The sequence below is a fragment of the Lepidochelys kempii genome, chromosome 9, assembly GCF_965140285.1.
Source record: "Lepidochelys kempii isolate rLepKem1 chromosome 9, rLepKem1.hap1, whole genome shotgun sequence".
Classification (NCBI taxonomy): domain Eukaryota; kingdom Metazoa; phylum Chordata; order Testudines; family Cheloniidae; genus Lepidochelys; species Lepidochelys kempii.
The window spans coordinates 38,201,308-38,220,664 of record NC_136388.1 but is presented as its reverse complement, the minus strand read 5'-3'; the positions used below and the strand labels follow the sequence as shown (position 1 = coordinate 38,220,664).

The window sequence follows — 19,357 nt, the reverse complement described above, 5'->3', positions numbered from 1 at the left end:
AGGTACTAAAAAAAAGTATCATTTTATAACCAACGTGAAGAAAGCTGAGCTGAATTCTACGGCCAAAATTCTTAAAATGTCACAACGCTGAAGTTTTATTTTTAACATTAAAGAGAGATTTTCAATTGGTTTGAGACCTGAAATTTAGTCTTAAAAGAAACAGGGTCTTTTAAGAAAGCAGGATCTAGCACTAGTACATTTTTCAATATATTTCTCTCCTCCCCTCCCCCTGCAAAAAAAGTCAATGACAAAAGTTGTGTTTATTTTCATATAAACATTTTCCTGCAGCACTGGAAATTGAGAAGGGCTGATAACTGAAAAAAATATATATAGACAAAAGTGAATAGCCTAGTTCAGTGTCTCAGTTGAGTTGAGTAAAATGGCAAAAGCAAACAGAAAGCACCTGTGCCCTTCAACTGTACCTCTTCTGTAGCTGCAGTACCTATCTTCAAGCTCATATCACGTACAGTAATAAATATACTGATTTCCCAGTGCCTTCCATCTGCCCCCACATGCTCCCTCCTAAAGAGGCTCACACATAGAGATCATTTTTATATCAACATTTAAAAATCTACTCTGAGATTTCAGGAAATTGCACATTTTGTAGTTAGTAATGAAACATTTTCTGAGAATGGCATATCCGAATGCCCTTAGGAGGTACTTGCACACTTAACATGCAGCCCCCCAACCCCACTCCCCAGATTCTGCTCAGTCACTTAATGTACTCAGTCCATATGCAGTCACAGAGTGTTTGCTTGAGTGAGGACCTCAGGATTTGATCCAAAAGGGCTGTTCACGTGAGTAAAGAGTCATATTCATAGAGTGCATCTAATTTTTCTTCTGTCAAGTGTGGGAATGTCTTAGGATACATAGCAAAAAATGTATAAGGTGTTTTAAATTCTTTCAGTTTTAACAGCTAAAGTTTTATTAGCCAAACAGCTTTTTTACTGTAGGGTCTTGAGTCTAATCTAATTTATACTAGTGTAAATCAGGAGTAACTCCAGTGAAATCAAGGCAGTTACACTGGTGTGAAAATGGTGTGAGAGCAAAAACATGTCCTGTGGATGGATATATATATGGTTATATATTTAACCACGGCAGTGTCTCTTTATAATGAAATATTACAACAGAAAATTGCTGCCATAGGAATTTTAGTGCACTCCAGACTCCCATTTACAATGATTACATGAATAACTATTTGTAAAACCCAAGAGCCCAACCTTGCAAACCTTTACTCAACCAAGCAGTTCCACTGAAGTCAAGGGACTGTTTGCATATGTAAGGATTAACTCCTGGGAGGAAAGGTTTGTAGATTTGGGCCACAAGTTCTTACTTTTCCACATGGCTATCCTAGGACGTTATATGCCCAATGTGATGTGAATTGCAGAGGGGGCAGTCTGGCATCTTTGAGTTCCTTTTCATTCACACTAGCATAGTTTTCCCTGGCCTCCTGAAGCATTTGATAGACTAACAGCAGGAAATACTGGCAAAAATACATACCTCCTGATGTGAAGAACTGTTACCCGTGGATAATAAACAAAATCAATTCTGGTTTGCATATTCAATCAGATTCCGGTTTGAATATTAAATCATAAGATGGCAGAATTTTTCACACAGGAGATGGATCCCACTTAATTATTCATGCATACATGCATCCACTAACCCCCACACATGCCAAAAAAATCAAAAGCGGTTTCTTTGCTAAGCATTCACTGCACAAAACACAAATCCGACTGCAGTCCTCAACCTTGGTGTTTCATATTCTGTATGTAACGCTCTCCCAAAGCTCGCTCCTAATATTCTCTCTGTGTTTTCTGTCAGTTCTTTTTTCTGTTAGTCCTGGCCAAATTAATAGTTTGCATTTTGAAATCACAATTTAAGGGAATATCATCAGTTAAAAGGTTCTACAAAAAAAAATACAGGACCAAATTTTCAAAGGAACCGCAATTCTAAAATTGTATTTGTAATTTTGCCTGCATAAGTAAGGTATTTCTAACTGGTTAGATATTTATACAACACTGTGTACACAAAATCATGATTCTGTACATAAATGGTAATTATGGACCCATTCCTAGAGGCTTTGCGTCCCTTTCACTTTAATGAGAGTTGACGCCATTTGGCACCTTGCTGGATCAGGTCATATATCTGAGGGTCTGGTAGCATGATGTCTAGAGATCTGAGTTGTACAAATGCAAGTGCATATGTAAATAATTTTGCACACACACTTCCAGAGTGGAGGCTGTATTTGAAACTTTGGCTGTGTCTGAATGAAAACAGTTTTCCTTAAATTAAAATTTAAAAACAGAATCTGAACTGAATACTGTAGTTCTCCTGCAGTACTGCAAAGTCAAGCAAATAGAACCAAAACCAAAAAGTGGAATGGAATATAGCCTAAACAGAGATGAAACTTACAAATCAAGTTTCACTGTCTTAGCAGGATGACAAGCAAAAAAGCAAACAAAATAGCATAAATGGTGAAAGGTTCATTTGATATTAAAAAACTACTTCAGTTTTGATAAACGGAAATGTTGTTAGTAACTTGGTTATGAAGATATTTAACAATGGGCCAAATTCTGCTTTCCATGTATAAAGGTGCATAGTGTAGGAGAAGCGTGCAAAGAGTTAACACCCCTGATCCTTGAATAGCCCATGTAAGTGCCAGGCAAAGCTTTGGGAAGTGCAGATTACTCCCCCTGTAACTCCCATCCTAATCACTTCCACCTTTAGGGTCTCTCCCACAGGATGCAGAGAGGCAGCAGGGCCATAGCTCCACCCCCTTAGCAATACCCAACAATGTGAGACTGTAGACAGACCAGTATCATGCACCAATAAAGTGCTGCACTGGGAGGGGGGCACGGCTGCTGCAGGGCTGTACCTAAAAGTCCTAATCAAACCCTTCTGTTTTTCTACCCACAGCTTACCTTTGAACATTAACATTACTCCATATAAATGATCCTGAAAATATGGATCTGGCTCAGCACTTTATATTTTGGGTTCTCTTCATTAATTTAATTACAAAGACATGAACTGAAGTCACGGCATTTGCAAAAAGCAGATGGGAGAGGAAGAGGAGGAGAGTGCATTTAGAGGCCTACCTGCTTGGTTAGTCGTCACAGTGACTGAGACAGCCTGGTCCTGGCTGGGGTTTTGCTTAGACACCCCATTCACTGCCCAGATTTCAAAGGTGTAGTTAGCGTGGGCCAGAAGGTCAGTAATAGAGACCCTGGTGGTTTTCAAGCTGTTCTGCTGGGGGCTGAAGTGCACACCACTGCCACATGACCGACAGCGGTTGAGGTCACCAGCCCCACATCTCTTGCATACCACGTTGTAGGAGATGTCGTCGCGGCCACCACTGTTCTGAGGGGCACTCCACTCCAAGTTCACTGATGTCTCATTGACATTGGAAATCAGGTTCAGGGGAGCAGACGGAGGGCCTAGAAAACAAAAATGCCTTTTCTTAAAAACATGTGAAAATATTCCTTCAGGGCATCTCAAAACTCTGTCTCCAGGAGGGGCTGAGTGCCCCAGCTCCCACTGCAGTCAATGATAGTGGAGACTGTGCAGTAGATCTCACTTTATTGGTCCCTTGATGAAGATGAAAAATTAACTCGTTACTAAATAATAACCATACCCTCTGAGGAGCACAAAGCATTTTTTAGACATTAACCAAAGTTAACTCTTGATATTTTATCATAAGTTTTATCACAGATTTTACAATATTATGGATTTTTTTAAGTCTTTTGTGATCTCCTGATGGCAGCATCAAACTCACAAACTTTTGTGTTTATTCAACATCACCAGAGTTCCCCATTATGTATAATGGGAATAATGCCTCAGGCAGTCCTCGGTCAAGATGGCCACCACCTCCTTATATCTTTCACTCATGGAAAGACGGCTGCCACCTCCCACTGTTACCAATTAGACTGAAGCCACTCTGAGACCCCTGCCTAGTAGCCAATGGGCAGGCCTGCATTTTTATTTATGTATTTAAGGCAGGTGTCTTCCTGTACAGGCTCAAAAGTAACAGGAACATCCAAAAAGTAAGTTTTAAATCATATATGATTTTAAAGCTGACCTCATAATTTTTTGAGTTCAGACTCATAATTTTAGAAAACTTAGATTTGGCAAGAATAACTCAGAACACCCTGTGAGGTAGGTAAAGGATTTTATACTGTAAGGAACACTTTACCAACCAGTGAAATGCAGCCACTTCTGGGGGGTGGAACACAGTAGCTACTTAACAATGCACATCGAAATTACAGAAACAACTGAGAACAGGAAATAAGGAAGAATACTGTCTCTGATGCAAATGTAACTGGAGGGAGAATAAGGTAGACAGAAAGTAAGAAAGAGAGTTGGTAGTTGACTAGGATATTGAAGGCCCTTCTCTGAAGGACATGATCACGTGCTTAACAGTCTCGGATTTACATTTTATGACCCCCAAAAGATATTGGGGAGGAACCCTTTTCTAGAAGATCCCAATTTAAAATAGGACTTTTAGAGCTAGTCAAAAAATGGGAAAAAAATTGACAACTTTTCCTGAAAATTCTCTCTCTCAAACTATGTTAGTTCATCAACATTTAGAAATTCAAAAAAATTTCAGAAAGAAAAGGAGTACTTGTGGCACCTTAGAGACCGACAAATTTATTTGAGCATAAGCTTTTGTGAGCTACAGCTCCCTTCATCGGATGCATCTCTACAGGGAAACGGAGGGAGGCAGGAGAAAAAAAACACAAAAATTCCATTCACATTTTTCATGGTTTTTAAAAATTCATCAATTGTTTTAGAAAAAAACAATTGTTTTTGAAAAAATTGAAAAATTTCAGCCAATCTTGTGATGTGTATAAAATAAAGTAATCATAATTTGACAGGTGGCAAAGAGACAGAAACACCCATTAGGCAATGGCCGCAAACTGAATGAACAGAGCTGAAGTAGTATTACAGTATTGACACTGCAAAGCAACTCAATTGTAGCAGAAGGTAACAGTGAAGGGATGACACAGTTTAAAGGATGGTAAAGGGACAGATTTGATCTGCTTGCCCAGACTCAACAGGGATAAGAAGGTCTCAGCTTTGGAGCAGACTGTTGGGGCAGTATCCTCCTTTAAGGAAGGGGAGATTGTGAGGGTCATGTCATATCCTCGGTCCACACTTGAAACATTTCATGAAGCCAGTATGAGTTTTACAAACAGAAAGGGGCCATCCAGTCCTGGGTCTTTAGCATGTGAGGCAGGTGGGTAAAGGAAAAAGATCGTAGATACAGAAACTAAATCGATCTATTTATCTATCTAAGGTACCGAGGTACTCCATCCCCCTAGTATCTGAGCACCTCACACAGTAATAATTACAGAGCAACCCCTTGGATCCAATCCAGCTTGTGAAACATTGCTTCTCTCTCAGAGACAAACCTTCTACTTCTGGGCCTGAAAGGCAGTGGAATTGGTGGGGTCCAATAAGTAAAGCGGTCAGGCCACAGGAAGCCTCTGCAAGGGGTAGTCTGCACTCTTTGTTCACCACAGAGCAGTGCTCCATGCAGGTTTTTATTTATAATTTCTTATTTGTACTATGGTAGCACCTAGAGGCCCCAGTTGAGATCAGGACCTCAGCACTTTAAGATCTGAATTGTACATATACACAGTAAGTGATAGCTCCTGTCATGACAAAAGGTAGAAAAAAGGAATAAGTATTATCTCCGTTTTATAGTGAGGAAACTGAGACATAACCAATCAAGTGAGGTGCCCTGGGTCACACAGGAAGTGTTCTGCAGAGTCAGAGACAGATTGATCCCAGACATCCTGGGTTCCAGTCCAATGCCTTAACCACAAAGCCATCCTTCCTCTCTGTAAAAGTTGATGTAAAACTCCTTGAAGGGGGATGTTTCAGAATCAAGCAAGGAAAAAAGCATATCCAGTGGGTATACAAGTATTCAGATCCACTGGTCAGAATAGCCCCTGAATGTACTAAGGGTGAGGGCAGTGGTCCAGGACACCATTGTAACCATGAGTTGCAGTAACAGCCACAGAACTACTGGTTGGGCACTGAACTATGGGAAAATGGAGGATTCCCATTCACCCTCCAGAATCACAAAACTCCTTTACACAAAGCCCATTTGCTCAAGCTACCCACACAGGGTGACAGCATTTGTCCCTCAGTATTTCTGTCTTGTGGGAAATTTTGCCGTACTACCTTCCAGCAGTTTCATCACGACAAGAGAATTAACGTTAAAATGTCTTTTGGAAAGTAAATAAAAAAGCATACAGAAACAAACAGCAGAAGTACATCCCAATAAACCGAGGGCAATCAGATCCCACTCTTGCCTGCTAAGGGAGCTGAACACCCATGAAGATCAACGCATCCCAAAAAATGCTCAGCACCTCACAGGACTAAGCCGTGGACAAACACAGCTCCTGGCTTCGCGGAAATGCCGAAGTGTTTTAAAGTGAGATGTTTTCTACAGACTTGCCACGACACTTACTATAACCCCACCACCTTCAATAGCATCTACCCCATCTTGTTTGCATGTCTGGAGAGCCATGAGAAGGGCTGCCATTAAGGCGAGTCTGATTAATGCTTTGCTGCTTAAAACAGGACCAGCTTATAAAACCCTTACTCTCAACAAGTAGTACCTTACTCTGCAAAAAGTCCCACTGACTTCAATGGGGGGCATTCATGAAGTAAGATACTGAATATGAGCAAGGTTTGTATAGTCTGGCCTATAATATACTTCAAATATCCTAAACAGCTGCCTCTGGCTCAGATACTGCAGCAACTTTTGGGTTAAACCTAGAGTTACTCTGAAGTCCATTAAGGCCTTAAGACGCTTTTCCATGGCTCTGTGTCCAGTTTCACGTGGGAAAATGTGCCACAATGAATCAAGCTCCTCAGAAGCAAAAAGTCAGTAATTAGTATGTGGGACAGGGCACGGCAGTGTCTAAACAGAGAAGCAATGAAGCGGAAAACTAGGGAAGCAGATGCTTGCAGGTTGCAGAGATGAGCACACCACCTCCAGCATGAAAAGGAAGATGCAGGGGAGTTACCCAATGATGGTTGGACATTAAAGGGAGGGGAAAGGCAATTTCCTTTCCTCCTGAAGCATATTTGCTAATGGAGCTATAAGAATTAGGAGTGGGCAGAGTTTTCAGATTGAGAAGCTTAGTTTCAGTCTCTTTTATAAAACACAGGGCATTTTTCCTATCTCATCTGCGATCAGCACATCCTTTGTTTCGGACATGCCTAGAGCTTCCTGTGCCAGGTCAGAAGAAAATACCCTTAAAATGACACAAGGGAAAATCCTTTCATGGACACAGAGGGCCCTAAATAGAGTGAAGCCAGTGTTTTTCCACTGCAAAGCAAGTGGAGGGAGCAAACATGCTACTGGGATCACACAGGGAAACGGCACCTTCTGCAGGCCAGAGAGCTGCATTCATAGGGGTTCCCCTTTTGGGCCCTCATGGAGGAAGGTTTGGATATGGGATAGGAGGGGTTAGGGTGATGGCTCTCTGCCGTGTTGCCAATTCTTGAGATTTTATCATGTCTAGTCATTTATGGTGCTTTTCTAATAGCCGCAGGTGCAGGAAGCATAATAATGCATGTTCCACAGACAAAGAGGGAAGGGAAGTTTTGAATTTTACTACTTCTTGGACCCCATAAATTCCACATCACAACAGCCACTCTACATCAGTCTAACCCATGAGGTAACTTGAAGCAAACAGGGGACCTTGAGCGTAGCAGGAGAGGTACATTTCATCGCACTGCATTGTGTCTATCAATTTTCCAGAAAAGCACTACAAAGCTCTCTGTTTAGAAAGAGTTTTTGTTTAATACAGAAATGATATTTGTCAGATGACTAATGTTGTCCCTAACCTTGAACCACCTAACACACAACCAGAAGAGATGCCATTGTGTGCACGTGCCAAAATGGTTCTGTCAGAAAAAAGTGTTGCTCTGTGAATGTGCTAAACCATTGCAAAAGGCAAGTGGTGCAAAGAACAGTCCATGCAATTGGATCAATGCTCCTGCCACGGCTTCCTCACACAGGGATTGATTATGCCCAGTCCTTCATGCATGCACAAGCCCTGGCACAGTCCTGGCACCCAAATGTACCAGGGCTGTGCAAATCTAGCACTACTGCTGGTACAGGACTCCCCAAAAGGAGTAAAGAACGGGCCACGACCCCATTACAGGACAGCAGAACAGAACCTGTGTGCCTGGAGGAAAGTGAATACTACACTTTGTCAAAGGGTGGCGCCATGACTGCAATCTTGGAAGCACTATGCTGACCTGAGGTGTTCCCACCAGGGCAGTGCCTCTTAGTACTACCCACTACCATGATCTGTGACATACAGGCACAGTCTGGCACTTCACACAGACATACCTTCAGAGTTCCAACCTACCCTGTCTCTGTGCTGCTGTAAATCCTCCCTGACCTACATGGCCCTTAAAAGCCTTGAGAAATAATCAGCACGGGTGCATTAGGGTTAGAAATTTGAATACATTGTTTTAGGTGATTGCATGTGAGTTCTTGCTATGACTAAGGTTTTAATAGCAGGGATTTTACATATTGCATTTTTATTAGTGTTCTGCCCAACAAGGTGTTTCTCTGAAAACCTCCCTGGGTGTGTGCAGACAGTAAATTCAATTATACCTTTCCACGACTGGACCCAGATAGACTTGTTTGGCATAGGAAATACTGTTTTCACTAGACCAGATAATTTAGTCCAGCAACAATACTTGGTTAGAAGGTTTGGATTAAAGGACAGCAAAAGAAAAGAAAGAAAGGATTCCAGCAAAGCAGCTCCTGAGCCACACTGTCGTTCTGCGTAGTGAGAAATTTATAGCATGGGTCTCAAGCCATCAAAGCTTCCTCAGCCTGACAAGATGTCAGCATTCCATCCTGAAACAAACAACATTCTGAAATTCTGGATGGTCTTTTAATGCGGATGTTACGTGCGGGGGTGTTTTATCCAGTGATGACATACACCTTTTTTACCAAGACTCCTGAAGGGCTTTCTCTTACACAAAAGCTATGGAGAGGGTTTATTTTTCCCCTTTTTCTTTGGATTTACGTGGACAAAGCCTTTAAGATAAAGTGTTTTCTTTTTAATGAACCTGAATAGTCATTATAGGGTATTTTAGTAATGCTTTTTGTATTAGATAAAAAAAAAAATCAATTCTAGGATCCAGCATGGGTTTAACATCCAGGGGAAATACGCCTCTTAATGCTTTTAAAGTGAATTTAGTGCTTGTGAGAGGTGCTAGATTGATAGCACTGACAACTAATGTCTATTTAGCCACAGAAGAGTAGCTGTGCAAGCTTGCCCCAACTGCCCTGCTGTAGTGACTCAGCCCTGTTACTAGAGGGATCAGCACCAGAAGCTGCAGGGCGTGCCTTTCTCTCTACCAATTCAGTCCTTGGCCTCTCTGCGGAGGGTGTCTATAAGGGTACCTGTGTTGGTGGGTTTTGTGATTGTGACACATTCCCATCAGGGACTACAGTGATACCACAAGCAATCAGATAGTAACAATTTCTGTTTACTACCAACCAGGGCTAAGATTTTGTTTATTATCTTGAAAGAGTGCATGTGCGTGGGTGCAGTTCTATTAAAAAAGCAAACAGAAACCCACGCCCTCCACAGACCTGTTAATGGAGGTTTTCCAAATATACACCACACAAGGCCAGGCTTTATCTTAAACACCTGCGCAGTCACTGACATTAGTGTCTTTAAAACAAGGCACTCTTTCTGTTAGTCACTTTTAAAAGAGGTGGGGATTCCTAACTGGACTACTAAATTAGACAAGAGATTTTCCATTGACTTCAGTGGATTGTGGATCAGGCCCTAACAGAAGCTCGTCTTTCCAGTTTGACTCTTATCACACGATACCGTGTGAAATGAAAACCAGTTATTGCTGTGCAGAGCCTAAAACCCCAAAAGGCTGTATCCTGAAAGGTGCTGAGTGCCTCCTATGCAGAGAGCCTTCTGGGAGGTCAGCAGGCACTGAGAGCACTCAGGCTCAGATTTTTTAAAGGTATTAGGTGCTGCTCCGCTCATTGTAGCATCTAACTGGTTGAGCATGTTCAGTGGGACTCAGTTTCTAAATCCTTCTGAAAATGAGCCTTGGGTGTTGCAGTGCTCAGTGCTGCAATGCTTAAATACCTTTAAAAAGCTGGGCCTAAGTACCTATTACGTTCCTGAGTACCAGGCCTTCACTCATTGGAATTCAAATCCATTCATTCACTGTGTATATGTGTGTGTAAAAGAACATTTCTCCATCATGATACCCGTGCAGAATGTGCAATGGATGATTATTACTTTTGAATGGGTTCTCATCCAACATTCAGTCTACTTCTAATTTGTAGCATGAACCCCAAAGGAAGCTGTAACTCACTGGCAATTCCCACCAAACATTAGGAAACCTCACACATGCAAAAAGGACTTTTATCTTCTTTAACGATCCCTGTGCTATCCTTGGGGGGGGGGGGGGAATCATCTATGAGTCCTGGTACCGGCAAGACAGACCTTAGCTTGATAAGGATTGATGTGATCCTACCACAAAATAAGATGTCAAGATGCCCCGCTGTGGTTTAAAGCAAGCCTAATCTTCATCTTTAAACCAAGAAAGTTTTATTGAACAGGGTTAAATTAATCAAAATGTAAATTATGGACCTGATCCAGAGCTTATGAAGGCAATGGAAAGACTGACTGGCTTCCGTGGGCTTTGGCTCAGGCTCTACAGAATGATTTTATGGGCCTGATCCAGCAAGATGCTGGCTGTCCTCAACTCCAATGCCTCAGGAGTAAGCCCTATGTGAAGGAGAGCCTAGCGCACTGCATAGCAGAGTCATACAACAGAAAAGACCAGCCAAGACTCACTGTAATCTAAAAGGGACCTGGTATGAATAGGACTGATTCGAATCAGCAATTTGACTGAGTAAACTATAGGAAAGCCCTGAAGTTTTTGATAAGATACAGGAACAACTTTGCAGTATAAGCATCTGGGAGTAAATGTCCAGATGTCAGCTCCTCTAATGGCAAGAAAACCTAACTGGATACATATTATTCATTGTACAATAAGTCATAAAAAATCAAATACATCTTCTATTGTATGAGGTTTGGAAGCCAGACACTGCATACGATATAGCAAGAATAAAAAGGACTATATAAAGAGATGCAAAGAGGAGAAAGATTCATATCTAGAACAGCTCCCAGAACCCAGCGTCTTTTAACCATAAAAGTATTTTTTTTAATCCATCACAAGTCTAAAATTGAACTCCCTAGAGACAAAGGTCAAGCACGAATGCAGATTGCAGTGTTTCCAACTGGGTGCACAGAAAAAAACCCTCAAATAAATAATAAGATAAATTCCTTTAAACTCCTGTTGCTGCCTCACTGAAACACTGGGGAAACTGGTGCAAGGACAAGAGTTCAAGAAGAAGCACCTTGGTTCTCCTCTTTCTATTTTATAAAGCTTCATTAATCATGTACAACTTTGGAGCTGTCAATAATGCTTCAGTGTCTGGGCTGTGAAGCCCTTCAGATAAGCCTTTGTTGTTAATCTCTCTCCATCTGAAAGACAGGTTATAACACAGAGTAAACACTTGGGATGTGTAAGTTTTGACTCTGAAATAAAGTCCATGCTTTCCCCTGACAGTTGTATATGTTGCTACCACTAATTGCTTTCTTTCAGCAGTTGTGGACAGCTCTCTTGTTGCTGCAGGCTAGTTTACATAAGGGCTGCCATTTACGGCAATGGTTGCTTCTTAACTGTATGGACATTCCTGGTCATTTATCATTATAGGCTATGTGTTTTTACAACTGTGAGGGCTAAAGTTAACAGTCCACTAAATGTAACAACGACTTGAGATATCAATCATCAGCTACTTTCCTTCTTTTTGGGCACAGATTAATATTAGTTCAGGTTTTTAATAGATTCACCAGGATATCTGATTGATACACAAGGGCCGGATTCCAAAGTTGTTACTCAGGCAAGACTCCCTTTGATGTCAGTGGGAGTTTTGCCTGACTAGGACCTTTGGAACTGGGCCCATGATAGAAATGTACATTTTCCTGGCATGCATTATTTCCCATTGACATGCCAAAAGACCTCTTCCCCTTTGGTTACTGGATATGTAAGACTTGGTTTCTAGGATTTAAAGAACAATGCAATTGATATCTCCACTTCTCTGAAGCTAAGCTAGTTACTGCAGAGCTCTAATTATTAATGTTCCATTGGAGGTCTGAGACACACATGTCACCTTTGTGTGGGCTCTCTGAATTCCCCCACCAATAGCTACTCTAGTAACAACTATTGACCTTCCTAAACCAGCATGTGTGGCAACTCATGCTCTCAAACAGCCGAAAGAAGCACGACCACATCTTCTCTAACTAGCTTAACTGCAGATAAGAGCAACTATCCATCCAATTGCTTTTTAGATTAAAAGCAATGAAACCCATTACAGACGGCAAAAGGTTCTCTGGATATTGGATAGGAAAAAGTCCAGTCTGGAAAAATAGGTCATAACACTGCAACAAACTGCTGAATTCTTTACTTTGGCAAAACTTGATTTACTTCAATGGGAATTTTGCCTGAGTATGGACTTCAGTACTGCGCCAAATCAGAGTCCCAAATTAATCAAGTAAATGTCTGTACTAATTTAAAGATATGGAGAAAGAGAGGCAGTAGCTGGCTAATATCTCAAGGGAATCTTGCCTTTAATGAACTGTTGATTTTAGCCTTAATTGTAATTAATACACAGCCTTGTACAACTCCCCTGGCTCCCCATTCACATCAAGATCTGGTCCAAAAAATGCCCTCTATGTTTTTAAAATGTTCTATAGACTTGTTTCAGTGAGTCGACCCCCTCTCTTGTCCCATACCCTCCTCCCACTTAGCCTCTCCTCAGTCCCTTCATCCAATCACAGTGTTTGTGGAGAGAGAGCCTTCTCCTCTGAAATTCCTGTCATCCAAAATCCCTTCCAATATAGCTGCAGCTAACTGATGACATATTTCTAAATCTCTTCTAAAAACAAAATTAAAAAAATCCCCCAAACTACTCTTCCCTATTGCCTCTGCTAAACACAATTCTTTCTCCTGCCACTGTTATTTTTGTATAAGTTTGCAACTGTAATATTTTACCCTAAAAAGTTTTTCAAGGTAACAGTTGGTATGAAGGAAGTGCTACACAATACGGTTATGGGTTATTGTTCCTTAAAAGATGAGGCAGCATTTCATATAATTAAATCTGTCTTAAAGGAATAATAAAATCAGTTGTTTAATTATGGTCTTCTAATAAGGTGAGGCAGAATTATTACATTGGGAAACACAGTCTCTTATGACAGGAGGGTGCCAAATAAGGGTGGTCTCTTGTATAGGTTTCAATGTCGTTTACACTGGTCCTCACTTGCTCTCTCATAGCATATAGTACAACTTCTCATTGAAGGCCTCAGACTGCATTTCTAGAAAAAGTGTGGGGGAAACCCTGGGAAGAAAATATGGAGAAGTCCATGCTAAAGCTGCCTGAAACACACTACCGCTTCCATGGCCACATGTTTTCCCCTACTATCTGGTTCTTCTGCACCAGCAGTTGACCTCAAATTATATACAATTAGAACAGGTGACATCAGAATTTGTCTGGATGTGCAGTGAAGGGCTACGTTTAAGAAAAAATGTATGTGTGTGTTCTTTATGCAAAAATGTAAGCAATTGTAGTAAATATACTAAATACATGCTCAGATGACCAGCTCTATGTGCAATTAGTCATTCGCATGCAGAGTTATTGTGAATGTATTTGCAAATAGGTATGTAACTGCACCCACATTTTTGAAAATGTAGGCCAATGTTTATCTTTGTGATATTTTAAGTGTAACAGAGGATAGAATCAAGGACATATATGAAAAAGTAACATTTGCAAGATTAAAGTGTTTAGACCTTACAGACCTTTTTTTAAACCTTGACCTTGGAAACAAGTAAGGACAGTGTTATTTTAATTTACATTCAAATTTTAACAACACAGTCACACAGCACTAGTGGAATCCACATTGAGTTTCCACTGTTCATCATTTCATTATGGTTCATTATGTTGATAACTGTCAGAAAGCATTAGAAGCAGGGGGCTTGAGTAATAGGACTGAAATGGTAATTTAAAAACAATATACTTTCTGGAGGAAATACAGAAGTGCACTAAATTCAATTAGAAGAGGTGAATGTAAAGACAAACTAAGTGGTGTTTGCTGTTTGAAGTAAGGCTCTTTTGATTTCTTGATAACCTAAACTAGAGAGAGTCTTTTTAAAGCAGGCACTTTCATCACACATCTTGCTAAATTTGTTCTCATTAACTCTAAGCTCCTTTGGTATAAACTGTCTTAAAAAGCAGCTGTTTTAGGAATATTTTAGGCCATGCCAAACTATCAATCAATCAGACCTTGTTTGGGTGGCACAACAGTCTAAATTATTCAGGGTCATTTACTTAGACAGATCTCAAGCTGGACAGTCTATGCTAATCATCTCTCTTTTGTAAAATCCTCCCAATCACAAACCATTAATAATCTTGATCAAACAGGCAATATAAACAACACAAAAGTGCCTCATACCAGCTTATAATGTGTGTACTGTTTGCTAAAAAACAGTGAAAGAGACACACAGGGTAAGCAAGAGCAACTCTCATTGACTTGAGTGGGAATTACACCTGTCTATGCCAGAGTGGAATTTAGCAAGGGGAAAAAATGTCTAAAATCGGCATCCTCACAGATTAGAAAGAGAAATTCAGGAATGAAGAGCATGACTGTTAAATTGGTGGCTTTCTACCTTTCATAGCTTTGTTTATTGTGGAGACCATTAATACCCTATTTAAGTGCTAACCTTATGATAGACCCATCTTCTCAACAAGTACTGAAGTATAATGAAGGTCTGAAGAGTTGCATTAATATAACTTTTGTCATGCTTCCAGAGGGGAAAAATGACTGTTTTCCATAGTTTCTGCTCAAGTGTACTATAGGTCAATCATACCATTTCCTTGCCCTAGCACACAGCTGACAAGCCCTGTGCGCTTTAGAATTGCAAGTCTGAATTCCTGACTTAGCCGATGAGGCGGATCCAAAGTAAGAAGGAGAATTTTGTCTAAGAAAGGAGGAAGTGGTTCTTTTCCTTGGCAATGACACAACATCAGTGATTATCCCATGGAGGGGAGACTGAAGTGAAAGTTCCCTTCTGTCCCATAAGTAAACGTATGTCTTCCTGTCTTTGTGCATCGATGTCTGCCCTATTCACATGTCCCAGCTACAACCTGTGGCTCAAATTCTGCTGTCATTCATACCCATGCAACCCTACCTGGCCATATTCTGCTCTCAATATTGTAGGTGTAAGTCAGGAGTAACTACTGGTATCAGTGGCGCTATACTTGATTTCTACCAGTGTAACTAAGAGTTGAATTTGGGTCATTTACTTAAAGGGGGCATGAGCAAGAGTTAAAAAGTGGTTTGTATAACTTAACACAGGACAAATCCAGAGAACATGTAAAATATTCCTCATCAAATCTTTGATGCAGAGGGGGTAGTGTCAGAATATTCCAAGCTCTGGGGAACATGATCGGCCCAGCATATCAGAAACTAGGGGCAATTTTCGTAAACATGAGAATTGTGTAAAAGGGAAGGGAGGAAGATTTCTAATTCCCTCTCATCCATAAGCACAATCAGGTTAATGGAAAGCTGTAAGAGTCTTCCTCCCCAAGCCTGCAAAGGGTAAGATACAAATGACAAGAGAGCAGCCGATATATTACTAAAAGAAATCGATACCAAAGGGTCAAGGATCTACAGAAAAGAGTCCTGAGAAGACTGAAGTTCTTCATCTTAAAAAAAGGTTTAGAAATAATAATATATAGTTAAAAAAAGGATCAATCCACAGTGCATTCCAGGTGTTTCCCTCCAAATTACCCAACACTACTTTTGTTCACCTGGTCTAATAGTTCTCCAAGTGAACAGAAACCCGATTTTACAAGCCACTGGAGCATAGTCTATCTTTTTGCTAGAAGAATGGATCTCAGATACTGTGTTTTATTTCTTCATTAGTGTGCCGTCACACTGAGCGATTACTAAATGCAGGGCTGAATGAGAATACCAGGGTTAAAGAGAGCATAATGAACAAAGAAGGTGCCTGATTATTATGGCTGTCAGCACAAGGGAATTGGGTTTGTCACCTGGTTTAACCAACTGGTAAGAACTGATTAGCGTCTGAAATTAGTTTGAAAAAAAAACTTCTGATGTTTATGTTCCTCTCCGTCTCCACATCTTGTCAGGAAAGGCAGACAAACTCAGGGGGTTCTTCTGGAAGGGTTATTTACATACAGGCTCCCTAAATGGCTTCCGTCACTTGCCCAGAAGGAGTTGGCCAATGGCTACGTGGAACTGGTTTCGGAAGGAGTGGTGCAGCGGGTGTCCTCTTGCAAAACCCATCTTGCTGTGAGACGAAGCCTTAACATGCTCACGTGGGGATACACTGCATTATCAGAGCATTTTCTGTTGTATATGTCATAAGCATACACAGTCATAAACAACACTAGAACACAGCTAAGCCAAAAACTGCAGAGGAGGGGTGTGCTGGAGAGTGTGCGGCCTGCCGTATGTGACTGCTTTATCGATCATAAACAAACACTGAAATAACCTTGTTGTTCTCCTTCATTTTGGGTCACATAGAAATAAACCCTTTCACTTTTTTTAGCAATCCAACAAAACAAATCCATTTCACATTTCTTACAGACCACATGCAAGCGCACGCATGCACACTCTTTCCTTAATATATAAAGGCTCAAATCATAGCATTGAGCTACAGTGGGTGCAGTGTAAATCCACACTGTTCCAGGTAGAGCTCAGACCTGGACCATCATTCTTCCTCCAATGGTCCAGTTGTTTCTGTGTGCCCAGTATTCTCATTTGCAGAAGTGAGGAGTGGGGGCAGAGCTATGTCCCCATTTCTTGGGTTAAGCTATAACCCTGGAGTAATCCCGAGAACAGCGACTGCAGTTGTGACCGAGTATCGCACCAGCCTCAACCCCACTACACACACAAGCTGGTCAGAACCTCACCCACAGTGATTAAACTTAGCAAACATGGACCCTAGCCCAAACTGATCATTTGCAGGTATATGCTTCACAAGAAAGAACTGTACTTGTAAATATACATGTTATCCTTCCACAAAACCATTTCCTGGATATGACTCATTATCCATTAGAACTCTCTCTTTGCACTTTGGTCACCTGCACATACTGTGCCGCCTTACCTCAAACCTTCGTTTGGTAGTTTCATTTTTGGTCAGGACTTCTCTCACTAAGCCACGTTTTCATTAGTATAATGAAATATACTGGTATAATAATGGTGCTTAGGGGTGCAATTATTGGAAGGGAAGGGCTGGAATTTAGGGGCAGTGCTATAACAGTGATGGACAAAAAATGATTTCCTCTTTGAAGGGGAGAAATGAAGATTAAAAGGGATACTATAAAATGTGACCCATCTCCCCACAAGAAATTTGGATTACAATAAAAAACTAACAAAACAAAAAGTCTCTCTCTCTCTCACAGACACCTCCACATCCTGATTCTGATCAAAAAGCAGTCCCTATAGACTTCAATGGGAGCCAAGAATATACCCCAGCAAAATATAGCCTTTATGTTTATTAACTCAGAATATTACATTCGTACAGAAAAAAACCCTCAATTATCAAAATATTAGGCTGAGGGATGGTTTAAGTCTCACTTCTTAATCAGCATGACCCACTAACACATACCTGGCCTGATATACCAGTTGTAGTTACCCCCGTAGGCATGCTTCCCTGATGAAAACATCCTTGTGGAATTAAAATGTAATCTCCTCTTTCCCCACAAATTGGAGGGACTGGAGGATTTACAGGTTGCATATATGCACTTATAAACTATGTATGTATTGGGGCACAACAAACCAAGCATGTTGGTATTTAAGACTGCTACTGCGATCATTAAGGAGTCATGCTGTAAATTTTAAGCTAGTCAGCACTGATAGTCTCACTAAATATCCAAATATTTACATTCATCCTAGTAACTGTGAGCAAATGTATCACAATTTCTACAAACATTAAGATTTTAAAACAGAAGAGGCTGTCTAATCCAGAGGATAGTGAACTGGACTGGGACTCAGGAGATATGGGTTCTATTCCTGTCTCTGCCACTGATAATAATGGAGCATGAGGTCAAACCTTTGATTATTATTGCTGAGCTATTTATTTTTACAGCAACTGGTTTCATCTCTCATTTAATTACAAATTTCATGTTATGCTTTGTGTTGGGAAAAGACCTGCTTTTGATACGTTGCGTTTACTTGGCTAAGAGGAACGATTACTGAATGTTGCTGCCGCACACTTCTCAAAGTGAAACGTGCATCTCGAGGGAACATTTTTCATACAAATTATTGAGGCAGAAAGAATAACTAAATAAGAGAGTCCGACTTACGGGTGCAGGGCATGGAGGCAGCATCATTTTCGGCTCGGAAAAAGCCCCGATCACAGGTGCAGGAGGTAGAGCCTTCCCAAATGGAGTAGCTGTGCGATGGGCATTTGGCACAGGAAACATCTGTGGAGAGAGCCTTGTAGTATCCAATTTTGCAAGCTAGGAGAAAAGGGAATGGAGAGTGTTATTTGCCCAGGATGTGACAATAAAATGCTGTCTCCTCTACTCAAAACCTAGGCTGGAGACATTTTCAAAGAAGAACAAACCATGCCCACCTAGTCCCAGGTGAGAAGTTAACAAACCAAGAAATTCTTAGTTGCTAGCCCTACACTGAGGGATACCAATTTCTAATTCAAACAAGGGCCTTTGAGAAGCTGATCTGGTGATGTTACAAGAGCACCTATAAGCACATTTCCCTACCAACTTTGCTGGAAAATCTGCTTCATCTTTGTGTTATACATGAACTTGCATGTCACCCACTGTTCCCACCTGCGTGCACACACTCATACAGCGCAGTAATAGGGCACAACTGTTTAATTCTATGACCACTTAAGGAATGGCAGCTGACAGTCTGACAGTGCCAATTTTGGAGATGGAGTGGAACAGGCAACCACTGTGATTGGCAGGGAGGCTCTGAGTCTTACATGCCCGGAAATGGCATGTCTCCCTTCTGGCAAGGCAGGATTAATTTGGCTCTTTCTTCCCAAGGGAGGAAATAAGCATGTTCTTCCCTCCTCGAAGCTAGGGTATCCAATAACTGCAGTGCTGGCATGTGCACTGAATCCTCATGTGCACTTGGCAACCTTTCAGTGACATCATCTTCATTTACATGGATGGCTACTTTTACATCACTTGGAAAAATCTCACTACTGTCATGAATAGCAAGTTTTA

The 19,357-nt window shown here is 41.0% G+C and overlaps 1 protein-coding gene across 1 annotated transcript in view; it reads right to left on the bottom strand.

Moving 5' to 3' along the window:
* EPHA4 (EPH receptor A4) overlaps nucleotides 1-19,357 on the bottom strand; it is a 125,746-nt gene that overhangs the window by 52,515 nt on the left and 53,874 nt on the right. The window contains exons 4-5 of the mRNA XM_073359960.2: nucleotides 18,470-18,625; nucleotides 3,096-3,434 (exon numbers count right to left, since the gene is read on the bottom strand). Of these exons, the coding sequence (XP_073216061.1) occupies nucleotides 3,096-3,434; nucleotides 18,470-18,625 (495 nt within the window). The remainder of the gene's footprint in view (nucleotides 1-3,095; nucleotides 3,435-18,469; nucleotides 18,626-19,357) is intronic.